The sequence below is a fragment of the Anser brachyrhynchus genome, assembly GCF_964034855.1.
Source record: "Anser brachyrhynchus genome assembly, chromosome: Z".
NCBI lineage: Eukaryota > Metazoa > Chordata > Aves > Anseriformes > Anatidae > Anser > Anser brachyrhynchus.
Window position 1 is genome coordinate 63,927,570 of NC_137697.1, and position 12,585 is coordinate 63,940,154.

General features: G+C 38.6%; 1 protein-coding gene across 8 annotated transcripts in view; it reads left to right on the forward strand.

Moving 5' to 3' along the window:
* The window catches only part of BDP1 (BDP1 general transcription factor IIIB subunit), a 55,784-nt gene that overhangs the window by 25,975 nt on the left and 17,224 nt on the right, over window positions 1-12,585 (forward strand). For 4 of the 8 annotated variants that reach the window (XR_013943878.1, XM_080574893.1, XM_080574896.1 and 1 more), the window contains exons 22-30: window positions 1,317-1,527; window positions 3,023-3,138; window positions 3,807-4,026; window positions 4,561-4,742; window positions 6,911-7,130; window positions 8,354-8,568; window positions 9,586-9,976; window positions 11,085-11,201; window positions 12,046-12,082. Coding sequence is in view for 7 of the 8 variants with exons in the window: in XM_080574893.1 (XP_080431019.1) it covers window positions 1,317-1,527; window positions 3,023-3,138; window positions 3,807-4,026; window positions 4,561-4,742; window positions 6,911-7,130; window positions 8,354-8,568; window positions 9,586-9,976; window positions 11,085-11,201; window positions 12,046-12,082 (1,709 nt within the window). In the remaining variant the exon portion in view is untranslated. The remainder of the gene's footprint in view (window positions 1-1,316; window positions 1,528-3,022; window positions 3,139-3,806; window positions 4,027-4,560; window positions 4,743-6,910; window positions 7,131-8,353; window positions 8,569-9,585; window positions 9,977-11,084; window positions 11,202-12,045; window positions 12,083-12,585) is intronic. The other 4 variants (XM_080574897.1, XM_080574899.1, XM_080574895.1 and 1 more) reach the window with 3 other exon arrangements.

Consider the following 12,585-nt stretch of genomic DNA (forward strand, 5'->3'; position numbering starts at 1 on the left):
TTACAGATATCAAGGTAGATGACATCAGTTGCTCTTTCTTTATTGTCCAGTGCAGTCACTGCATTGTAGAAGGCCACTAGGTAAGTGAGGCATAATTTGCCTTTTGTGAAGCCATGTTGATTGTCTCATCACTTCCCTGTATTCCATATGTCTTAACATAGCTTCCAGGAGGATCTGCTCTGTGATCTTATCAGGCATAATGGTGAGGCTGGTAGTTCCCAGTGTCTTCTTTCATACCTTTTTAAATTTTATTTGTTTTTTATTTTTTAAATGGATGTGACATTTCCCTTTTTCCAGTCACTGGGGACTTAGTGCCATGACTTTTAAAACGTGATGAAGAGTGGCTTAGCCAGTTCATCTGGCATTTCCCTCAGGACCCTGGGATGCATCTCATCTTACGTCCCATGGACATCCAGCTTCCTCAGGTGGTCTTGAACCAGATCTTCTGTGATGGGTGGGACTTCATACCCCCAGACCCTGCCTTGAGATTCAGGGACTTGGGAGATGTGGGAAGAGCAGTTGTCACTGAAAACTGAGATAAAAAAGTGGAGCACCTCAGCCTTTTCCATGTCAGTTGTTGCCAGATCCCCAGATTCATCAGAAGGGGTACGATTTCTATTGTGTTCCTTTTCTGACTGATGTCCCTATAAAAACCCCTTCTTACTTTTCTTCTCATCCCTTGCCAAGTTTAGCTATAGCTGAGCCTTAGCTTACCTGATCTGATTCCTACATTCCTGGGCAGTATCCTAGTATTCTTTCCAGTGTGTTTGTCCCTACTTTCACTGTCTGCATTTCCTTTTTCCTGGGCAGTATCCCAGTATTCTTCCCAGTCATGGTATTCGTACCACAAGGTATGAAACCAACAGGATTTCAGTGATGGTGATCAGACTGTAGCTTTCCAGCTCGACAGTATCTATCAGCTGCTGTTTGTCTCCCATGCTGTGTGCATTGGTATAGAGACACTTCAGATGACTTGTCAACAGTCTCACCTTCTTGGTAAAATCTTTTTATAGGGCTGGAGGCATTCATCCCTTCTCTTGTAGGTGCACTCTTCTACTTTATTGCTTGTGAGTATAGAGGAATTACAACTCTTAATTCTGTTGTGGAAGAAATTAGGAGATGAATGGTTTGAAATTTTTGCTGAAACAAAGGTTTGTTGTGCGTAACTTACACTCAACAGAACTTTACATTTATGTGATGTCTTTTAAAAACTAAGCTGTGTGCTATATGTTAATTTCATAAACCTGTGTTTTTTAATGACTTGCTTTTGTATTAAGTTTCAGATGTTTTTTTATTTCTGTATGACTTATTGATAGAAAAAATACAGCTCAGGAAGGAAGTAAACAAACACTTCTTCAACCTGTCCAGTTTGTGAGGGCCCGATTCCAGAGGTACAAGCCAAAACTGGGAAGAGCTGGTGGAAAGAAGGAATTACAGATATCAGAAGATAATGAAGGGGAGAACAAGTCTGAAGCAGATGAGTTGGAACTGCAAAAAGATGAGTCTGCCAGTACTGTGTCTGCCATGGTAAGTCCGGGAAGAATAATTACTTTGCTTTCAAAAATGTGGCTCCAAGTTGCATGTTCTATCATATGAAGTTGTATTAAAACATTTAAGTTGCATTCCCTGAGGCAGAGAGACCATATGATATGAAAGAAATTCCCCAAACCATTGTATGCTGAGGTTTTGCAGGTACAAGATCAGTGAAGTCTACAACTTGCAGTATTAAAGTGTTCTGGAAAATGAGATCTTATTTTGTTTGGATTACATGATAGAAAAAAGGATTATGCACATTTACGTAAATAGAATAGAAGTTTATTTTATAGAAAAATGGGCTTTTTGCTCATTTCATCTTTTCTGTTTAGATTATTAAAATTTGTATTGAGGAATCCAGAAAGTATCAAGAGAAGGCAGAGGATAGCTATTTTTCTGTAAGAGTGAGTTAAGGTTTTATTAATTTTGAAAACTTTGGCTTCACCATTATAGTGCCTGACACTTCTCTACTTTACACAGGTAAATAGTCATATTTACATACACTGTGTGTCCCACAGACACTTTACTAGGCACTGTTAAAGGTACTGAAATCCTTGAAAGCCAATATAGTATCAACTCTCTGTATTTGTTTTGTGGGTTGCACATGAATCATGTCATGGATGCATGCATGATTGTCTCTTTATAGACTCCACTTAAATCTCAAATGTAGCTAAGCTTTGTAAGAGTGACTCAATTATTTTGGAGTGGTTGTAGCTCTTTTTATTCTTGAACCCATGCACAGCTAGCTTGGAACGCTTGTGTGCTGTATTCCCAGAGCAGAGCATGAGCACGCTGCCCCTGTTTCAGTGCTGCAGTAGTATCTCACTCCCAGCTGAGAGAGTTGCTTGTGGTTTGGCTTTGGCTATTCTAGACCTTTGTGGCCTGTGAACCATGCATGTACATCTGCTTTGTCCTGCACAAATGTGCAGATTCACAGCTGGTCTGATGCTTTTCTATACTATTGAAGCTGTCTCAGACCTGGAGTGCTGTCGGATGTGTTTGAGCGGTTTCTTTGTGGAACCGATGTAGCAAATACAGAATTAAAACTAATAAACCCTTCAGAAACTGAGGTTATGTTGTAGTGTGTTGGATGTGTCTGTATTGTACGTGACAGCATCTAAATTTCAAAGGTGTTTCCATTTGAAAAAGTATTTTTTTCCATCATGCTTTGTATAATAGAGTTGATTGAATGCTAAATAGAAGAGTGCTACCCACTTGCTTGAGTGCCGATGACAGTGTTTAAGAGCCTAACTGTAGGCAGCCCAGGACTGAAAAGAGTTATGTTCCCACTTGCCTAGAAATTGCATTATGTGCTCAGGAAGATTGCTCTCTATAAACACGATTTCTTTTGTTGATTCAAACTGGGAAATTAATGCAGAGAAGTAGTTTGTGTTTTTATAAATGCACTTCTGTTTTAAAACCTTCTTTGGTTCTCCTTTTTTACTTGTGCTACAATGCATAATGCTTTTATTTTTATTGCAAATCAAAGGGCGAAAATGAAGCTGTATTGCATCAAGCAAATGTATTGAGCAATGAGGAACAGGCACAGCAAGAGGCGCTTCAGGTGCCATGTATTTCTGAAAACATATTGAATGAACAAAACAGGTGAGGTTAGAGTTTAGCAAAAATCACGTGAAAAGTTTTTATTTGTTGCATAATAAGACACTTTTGCAAGAGTAAATTCTTTTGTTCATTTTGAGCTGACTTTCTATGGTGCTTAGTTTTCAATGCCTACAGGCAGTTTTGTCCCATGTTTTCAGGGTACTCTTTTTAATTAAGGTGAACTACTTGTCATTGGTTATCTGGCAAGTACTTGATCTTGTGGCTCTTTTGATGAAGCTTTTCTTTTACTGGGTTTGTATTCCATGTACAGTGTCGTACACGTAACAGATAAATTTTGCAAAGTATTATAGTTTTGTCTTTTACTGATCCCAATGTGCTGTCCTATTTTACTGTCATTCTTGATAAATTATGGTTTTAAGCATGTGTTAGCATGTAGAATCTTTGTTGGTATGGTTAGCAACACAAATTTCTTGGTATTGAAAATGTCTTGATAAGTGTTGTTATTCCTGCTTACATGTTAACCACAACCAAAAATGAGAAATTTGCTTGACAAAATATTTTCTTGATTTTAAGTAGGATACAATGTATTAGAATTTCTAATACTTTTGTGTTGATTCAAAACTTAATGAATGCAAAAATGCTATTTTCCCTCCCCAAACAAAGTCAAGCGATGTCATTTATTTTTTAAAAAATCTGTTTAAATACACTAGTGCTGAACAATCCACTTCCCAAGAAGGCAAGCTGGGTGCTCTGAAACCAGCACAGCTCATAAGGAACCAATTTCAGAGGGCCAGACCAAACCTAGGAAGAACATACAGTGAAAAAGAATCTCCAGTGGCACAAAATGTTGCTGCTCCAATTGAGGAAGAAGCAAATAAAGGAAAAAATCATCCTGTAGCAGAAGACTCTGAGGAAACACTTTCCTTAAAAGTGAGAATTCTGTCCAGATATTTCTGACTGTACTTTCTGATGCTTGTCTTTGCACCAGCTGTTTTTGAGACATCTTAATAAGCTGCTTTAAACCTATAAATTAATTCTGGACTAGTAAGAATTACATTCTTGTTTAATACTTGTGCCCTCACAAGAGGTTTTTTTTAAATAATGTATTAATGCCACATAATACGTGGTCTTCTGTTACCAAATTTAAAGACTTGTCCTGCTTGTCCTTTAAACTTAGAAAATTCGGTCATGTACATTGTAAATGTTTACCTGTAGCACATGCTCCTTTTGCTGGGTTTCTTCTGATTCCCTTGGTGGTTGCTTATGAAAGACTATTGATTCTAGTATATGTTTTGTTAAATATCTCCTTTAAAGGAACAAGGAGCAGTGATGTATGCCATAAACTGCTTGAAAGTTTTTAAGCAAAGTTTTGTCTCAAATTGATGACTGTATCATAACTTGCAATGCTTTATTTTACAGTTGATGTATTTTGTATTAATATATGTATTTTTTTCCAATTTTAAGGATGACATGGAAAGACTGTTGTTTGTGGGTAATTTGGCCAAGGATGACAGTCTGGACATGAATCCAAAAACTCTGTGTTCACAAACACTCTATTCCCCTAAAAAATCGCCGAATTGCCACAGGAAGGGAGAGCAACATCTAATTACACATCCTATAGGGAACATTCAAGATTCCACCGAAAGGTAAAACTCCCTGTTGACAAAACAAAATATTCTTTAAAAACCTGGTGTATTTTTCCACTCATTTCCATTCAACACTTGAAGTTTTGAAGTGCAGGCTCTGAGCTAGTTCTTAGATGCTACAAGCTGTGAAGATCACTAGGTGGCATTCTTATGCGATTTAAGAGTTTTTAGCAGATTTTTTCTTAAGGCAATTTTCCTTATAAGAAGGTATTTCACAGGTGAGAGTTTGAGCGAGTAGAGTTTCTGTCTGAATTTCTCACTAATACCCTATTAGGGTGCAGTGCACTACACATGTGGATCCTTGAAGACTGCAGTGCAACTTGCGCTTACTTATGAATGAGAACATTGGTGGGCTTGATGTCTTAGATGTATTCTCAGTCTCTTCAATTTTTTTTCAGGCAGAGAAATTCATGGAATTATGTGCAGTGACGTGATCCTTTAGAAGGGATGTTTTTTATATATGTGCCATATAAGGCAGATTGTACCATTCACAAACATTCATTTAACAATTCTGAGTTACATCTTTTGCTCATTATTTACTGATATGGAGCAACCTTGAGTGAGTTCATTTTTCTGTTCTCTGAAATCATATCCCACAGTCTTTGTGCAAGGATTCACAAGACAAGGGATTTATTTTAGTCCTTTTTGCTTCTGTGATGGGGAGAATTTCAGAGAATCACAGAATGGCTGAGGTTGGCAGGGACCTCTGGAGGCCATGTGCTCAAGCAGGTTGCCCAGGACCATGTCCAGATGGCTTTCGAAGATCCACAAGGAGGGAGACTCCACAGCATCTCCAGGCAGCCTGTGCTAGTGCTCAGGTACCCTCACAGTATGGAAGTATTCCCTGATGTTCAGAGGGAAACTTCTGTGTTTCAGTTTGTCCCGTTTGTCTCTTGTTCTGTGACTAGACACCACTGAAAAGAGACTGATTCTTGTCATCGTTGTGGCCATTTGCTGGGTTCTCTCCAGTAAGTCCATGTCTCTCTTGCACTGGCAAGCCCAGAACTGGACTCAGCACTCCAGCTGTGGCCTCAACAGTACTGAGTGAGGGAAGGATCACCTCCCTCCAGCTGATAGCAATACTTCACCTAATGCAGCCAAAGATGCCACTGGCCTTCTTTGCAGGAAAGGCTCATAACTGGCTCATGCTTAACTTGGTGATCACCAGAACCCTGAGGTCCTTCCCTGCCAAGCTGCTTTCCAGCTGGGTGGGACCCCTGCCTGTACTGGCTGTCTCAGGTTGTTCCTCCCTAGGTGTAGAACTCAGCACTTCCCTTTACTGACCTTCATGTGAATCCTGTCAGCCCACTTCTGCAGTGTGTTCAGGTCTGTCTGGATGGCAGCATGAGCCTTTGATATATCAGGCACTCCTACCAGTTTTGTGTCATCTGCAGTTTTCCTGAGGGTAGGCTCTTCTGCATCATTCAGAGATGATAAGCTGGACTGGACCCTCTGTTGACCCCTGAGATCCAGTCTTAGTTACTGGCCTCCAATGAAACTGTGCTTCAGATCACTACATGCAGGGCCCAGCCATTCAGCCAGTTTTCAGAGCACCTCCTTGTCTGCTCATCCAGCCTGTAACTCACCAGCCTTTTTATGAGGATGTTAGGGAAGATAGTGTTGGAAGCCTTGCTGAAGTCATGGTAGACAGTATCATCTGTTGTTACCTCATTTTCCCAGGAACTGAGGTGAGGCAGACCAGCCTGTAGTTCCCTGGATCCTTTTTTTACCTTGCTTAAAAGTGTGTTTAAAAGCCCAATGTGTATGTCTTACTGATTTGAATGTGCTTGAGGAGATGTGAGAATTTTATCCTAATTAAAAGCAGTAGTACCTTGAACACTGGAATTCATGAAGATAATGTTCCTATAGTTGATTGATGTGGGGGGCCTATGGTAGTATAGCTGAAACTTTGCCTAACATTTTAATGATGTTTTCTTCCTGAAAGGTTTTTCCACAAGTAAACAGAAAGGTCCACTACTGCAGAAAAGCAAATTATATCATTTTTTCATTGTTTTTTATTCCCTTAGTCAAATTGAAATAAGTAAATAAAAATGTAGAACACTTAAATTCATTTCTGACTGATGTTCTAAATATTTGATAATGACACAATCTTGTAGAATATGTTTTATAATGCATGAGAAGTAACAGTTGAAAAATATTTTTTGTAGGTCTAGTGTTAATTTAAGTTGTGGAGAAGAAAGTAGACAGTGTGATACAAAACCTTTGCATGAAGCAAGGGAACCGCTCAGGAAGCCAAAGCCAAACCTAATGAGAGCTCATAGAAAAAGAGCTCATCCTGAAGAAAGTAGAAACAGAAGAGATGAGCACAATGTCAAGAGTAGAAATTCAGAAGAGTATTTATTGTTAGAAAAAACAGATGTATCAATGGTAAGTACTGATCATGTGTTTTGAAACAGTTTACACCTCAGCTCTTGTATTCTTAGAACTCATTGATGACAGAAATCCAGTATATGTCTATGAAAGGAGATGCTTTCAGTTTTGTAATTCACCATTGGAAATGATGCTGAATTAATGGACTTAAAATCTAAAAATTGTGGAAATATTTAATGTACAGTGTTGTCTTAAGTTTTGCAGTTTGTATACTAAAGTCTGCATTATCATAAATACTTGCTATACTGTTGTGAATAAATTTAATGTTATTCATTGAACAATATATATTAAGGCAGCTTTCTAATATCAAATGCCACCTAAAATCCATATTTGTATAGTAGTATGGAACAACTTTTAAGTTGATATGTAGGTGAACAACTTTCAGACTTTGTTCTGCTTGAATTCTCTGTAGTCCTGAGCTAGCCTAGATTGGTTCCTTTTCTGTTAAAAACTGCAGTGAATCAAGTTTATCTGGTGATTCTTGTTTTTGAGACAGATCACTAAAATCTCTCGTGTTTTAGCCAAGTACCCATCATTGGTGGAACTATGCTTACTAATGTGTTTTAAAAAATTATGCACTTTGAGCAGAATTGTGTACTGTTTTCAAGTTGTATTACATCCCAAGTAGCTGTTTCTGTGAGAATAGATACGTGTAGAAACTTTATGAAAGGAAACACTGTAAGTGAGCGAAGTTTTGGGTTCCCTGAAACTACAGTTCCTACAGAGGAAAAAGAAAGAGCCTTGATGTAATCCTGCTTAACAGAATATTGCTTAGGTTTTGGGGTATATTTCTGTGTGTGTTTGAATAACTTTTAAACTCCGTTCTGCAGTAGTTTTTTTCCCAGTTGGTTCCCAGGGCAGACAAAATATCTTTTCCTTCCCTCATGTTGTTCTCTAAAATTATTAAGTAGTTTCAGAAAACATGAAGTAATTCATCTTTCCAGTTGTTGAAGTTTTGCTGCTCATGTTAAGTTGAGCATGGACTTGGTATGTTATTTAGTACCAGTGGGAAATTCAGGTGTCATAGATAACACCATCTAATGACAATTCTGCTTTAAGGCATGAAACTAAAAAAAAAAAATAAAGACATCCTAAACTACCAGGTTACAACTGAGCATAGGTTCAAGACCCTCAAACTTTGTTTTTTAAATTTGCTGTTACCAAAACCAGTTTAAAAATATGTGGCAATTAATACGATAGCAACTGTCTCTTCTGTTCAGCAGAACTCTAGTAACATAGTGGAAGCAGCATCCTTCCCAGAGGCTACAGGAAAACATGATTTTATAGACTCTATTGAAGAAGCATCCTGTAAAAGAATCAGGCAGAATAGTAGATTCCAGTCTCCAGAGGTGTCATTGGAGAGTGAGAACCAAGTAGAAAAAGATGACTTTCAACTTTCTACTGCTCAGCAAAAAAATTCAGACAGCCTTACAAGGTAAAACAGCTATTTTTAGCTTGTAAGCTAAACTGATTGTTTTTGGTTTTAGACCTTGATTACTAGCCATAGTTTTGAAGTGTGTGAGAGAGAGAGAAAATGAGGAGGTAGGGTGAGGAAGAGAGATGGGGAGGAAGAGGGAGAGAACACATGCAGGATGTCAGTACTTCTGTTTTCCATCTGAATCATATCAGATGCCTTTTTACCCTGTCTGCACACTCATTAAATGAAATAGCCAGCACTCCCACAAACCTACTCCAGGGTCCGCCTTGATCTCAACAGAAATGCCTGATTTTAAAGAGGATGACCCATCCTGGGGACAGGGGGACCGTGGGATTTGCTGAAACAAAAACTGTACTGAAAGTTCTGTCTGCTAGTATTTTGTTTCCTTTCCCCACCAGCTGACCATGGAAGCTGTTCTGGGGAGCGGGGGCGGGGGGCTGGGAATTTGGAAGTACTTTTGGTTCCTAAAGTGGTCACGTCCATCATTTTGAGGATGGAAACAGTAACTAGCTGATGCAAAAGATTGCTGTCTAAGAAGTAAGAGCAGACAATTAGTTATCATCTAACAGTTCTACTTTCTAGGCATTAGGTAACTAAAATTTCAGTTTGGGTTTCCTAGTGCAGTGTTAGCAACAGAGAACTAGAAAAGTTCCCATGATTATAAAAGCATGCAACTTCCAAGTCCCCGAAAAAGAAAATTGATTCATCTGTTTCTAATGAAAGAATTGTGTATCTTGTAAACTTCATTATGCAACTTTTCAGCGCTCTGGTAACTGCATAATAAACACTTAAAATCCACACTTTGTGCATACATGAAGCTTTGAATTTCAGATGAAATGGTATCTGAATGCCAATATGTGTTAGGAAGTAACTAGATTGTACTGTTGATTTCAGTGATCCTTTTCTATTCAGTGAGTTTGTTTTTATTTAAGGTGCTTTTTTTGGGAGGGGGACAGGAGGGGAGAAGTCTTAGACTTCATTATGTTTTAAACGTGCTCTTGTTCTGTGCTCTAGAAGGCAGTCTAGAAGGTCATCGAAACAGATAGTACTACCAAAGCATGGCTTGGAGCTAAGAACTGCTTCATCTCTTGCTTCTGAATGTGAGGCTGATTGCTGTGAGAAGGGGAATCAAAGACAAGAAGTTAAACAGAGTGTTACGAGAGGCAAAAGTACGAAAACTGCTCATAGAAAGAAACCTGGGAAAGAGCACAGAAGTTCAAAGATAACGTTGGTGACTCTCCGGGCTTCTCAAGAGGAGGAAGGGGAGGAGGCAGATGACTTTGAGCCTGATGATGAGGATGAATGTTTTGCACCAGAGGAAGTAAACAAAGCTCCAGTGTTTGTTCCTGTTGGTCTTCGATCTCCTGAACCTGTTCCTGTTCAGATAGAGGAAACCATGGAGGAGGTATGATGTAGCTGTGTTCTGTGTATGTACATTTGTTTTGATTGTTCAAACAGAAGCTTTTATTCTAATTATATTTGCTACTACCTGGTCGTTGTTTTATCCTAATTTAGTTTACTTCATTAAGAATGGTTTTGACAGGGCAGGGTTGTTTAGTTGACACAGGTACTTGGTTTTGAATGAACTACAAATTAATGTAATTTTATTATTTTTTGCCTGTCTCATGTTTTCTTGCCTATTTACAAATCTGTTTATCCAACCAGTTCCGTTCATACTTCAGGTCGTCATCGCTGCTTCTTTTCTTTCACTCCAATTCTCCTTTTTGCTTACTACTACTAATCTTCTTCCCCTCTTCTTCTGTTGAAATCCTATTTTTTTGCATCCTGAATTAATCACATTATTTCTTGGTGAGGGTGAAACAGCAAGAGAATTTAAAGCTCAGTCAAAACACTATGGGAAACTCTAGAATAATAATGGAGAGCAGAGGTGTTTCAGGGGAAGTTTTACTGAATCAAAGATTTCCCTTTTAATGATGTGCAATATATTAGGTTTGGGAATGGTCATCAAGTTATCTGGTTTAACACACAGGTGTCTTGAATACTAATACAGGATATGGTTAGATACCTGAGGACTCAGCTGTTTCCAGATTTAAATAGTTCAGTGGAAAATAGTAAAAGTGCAAGCTTTGCAAACTATGTAGATTAAACAGTGACTTTCATAAGAATTCCTCTGGCAGTACTGTAACCTCTCTGCCAAATTTCAAGTTCTTGTTTCTGAAACTGTCAAATGTCTGAGGTTCTCAGTATAAGTATAGTGTTAGAGAAGAGAAAAAAAAATACAGGTAAAATGATATGTACGTGTGTACATGTATATTCCCTAATCTTACATTAGGAAATCTTACATAGAAAAAGGGTAGAACTGATTTTCTTTTTCCTGAAACCTTAAAAACAGAAGAAGTAAGAAAACCAATAAAACCCGTTTGATTTTTGAGAGGTATCCCACTAGGTGTTCAATATCAGCTAAGTCTGTACTTTATATATAAAAAAAAGGCATTTGATGGATTTTCTTTTTGGGCTGATGAACTGAAATGTTTTCCAAAATATTTTTACAGCTGGATATATCTGTGAATATCCCAGATGTGCCAGTGGCTACAGATGTAGAAACTCTCTCTCATATATCTGTCCAGCCAGTGATCCAGAGGGAGGAAAAAGTGAACACCTCACCAACTGTAAGAACGTCTCGTTTGATTTCATTGTAGATACAAAGCTATGTGGCTACTGTCATAGAATAATATATAGAATCATAGTTGGAATCATAGAATCAGGTTGGAAGGGACCTCAAAGATCATCTAGTTCCAACCCACTGGTCATAGGCAGGGATGCTGCCCACTGGATCAGGTTCCCCAGGGCCTCATCCAACCTGGTCTTGAACACCTCCAGGGATGGGGCATCCACAGCCTCCCTGGGCAACCTGTTCCAGTGCCTCACCACCCTCTGAGTGAAGAATTTCCTCCTAACCTCTAATCTAAATCTCCCCTCTTTTAATTTCCCCCTTCTTTTAAACCATTCCCCCTTGTCCTGTCATTATCTGCCCAATAATGCTCCATCTTTTTTTTAAGTCCCCTTCAAGTACTGAAAAGTTGCAATGAGGTCACCCCAGAGCCTTCTCTTCTGTAGGCTGAACAGCCTCAGCTCTCTCAGCCTTCCTTTGTAGGAGAAGTGCTCCAGCCCCTTGATTATCTTTGTAGCCCTCCTCTGGACCCGCTCTACCAGGTCCACATCCTTCTTGTGCTGGGGGCTCCAGACCTGGATGCAGCACTCCAAGTGGGACCTTACAAGGGCAGAGTAGAGGGGGACAATCACCTCCCTTGACCTTCTGATAATGGAAAACTGTAAAATATTGTCGGTATTTAAAATACCATTTTAAAGCCAAGGTAACCTTTGGGCAGAGAATTAACCATTATATTAGATTAAAATTGCAGACTCATTTTATATCTTTTCTCTTTATATATCAGTGTCTTTATATCTTTATATCTTATTTATATCTTTGATGTGTTTTTCTTTTTGTTTAAGGAAGCAACCATAAATGAAAATCCAGAAGTGGACAAAGGTAGATATGAAATGAATTCGTTCATGTCTTCCCCATTAACTTGCTATTAATAAGCAGTTATTATTGCAGGAAGTTCATTTATTGTAGGAAAAATGCTCATGAAATACTGCATGCTTGGATATTTTGGAGGAGACTTAAACAATTTGCTTTCTGACTGTTCTTTATCAAGTAGATGAATGAAGCATTGCAAAGTTCTGTTTCTCAGGGTCAGAATGTGCATTTTCTATGTCCCATGTATGCTTTCCATGCTGCAGTTAGCTGTACCTGGGAGAAGAGGAAACTTTAGAAATGCTTACTTACAACTTAACCTGGTGTGTGACCAAGTGATAAAAAAGTAGGTAGATTCATAGCTTTGCCATCACTACAGTCTCTGACTTTAATATCCTAGACTGTTAAACTAGTATAGTGAAAGAGTAACCACAGCCTTCCAGAAAAAAATATTCTTTCCATGTGAGATACGTTACTCCTACAGAACTATTGTTTTTTAGAATAGCTTTCACTTT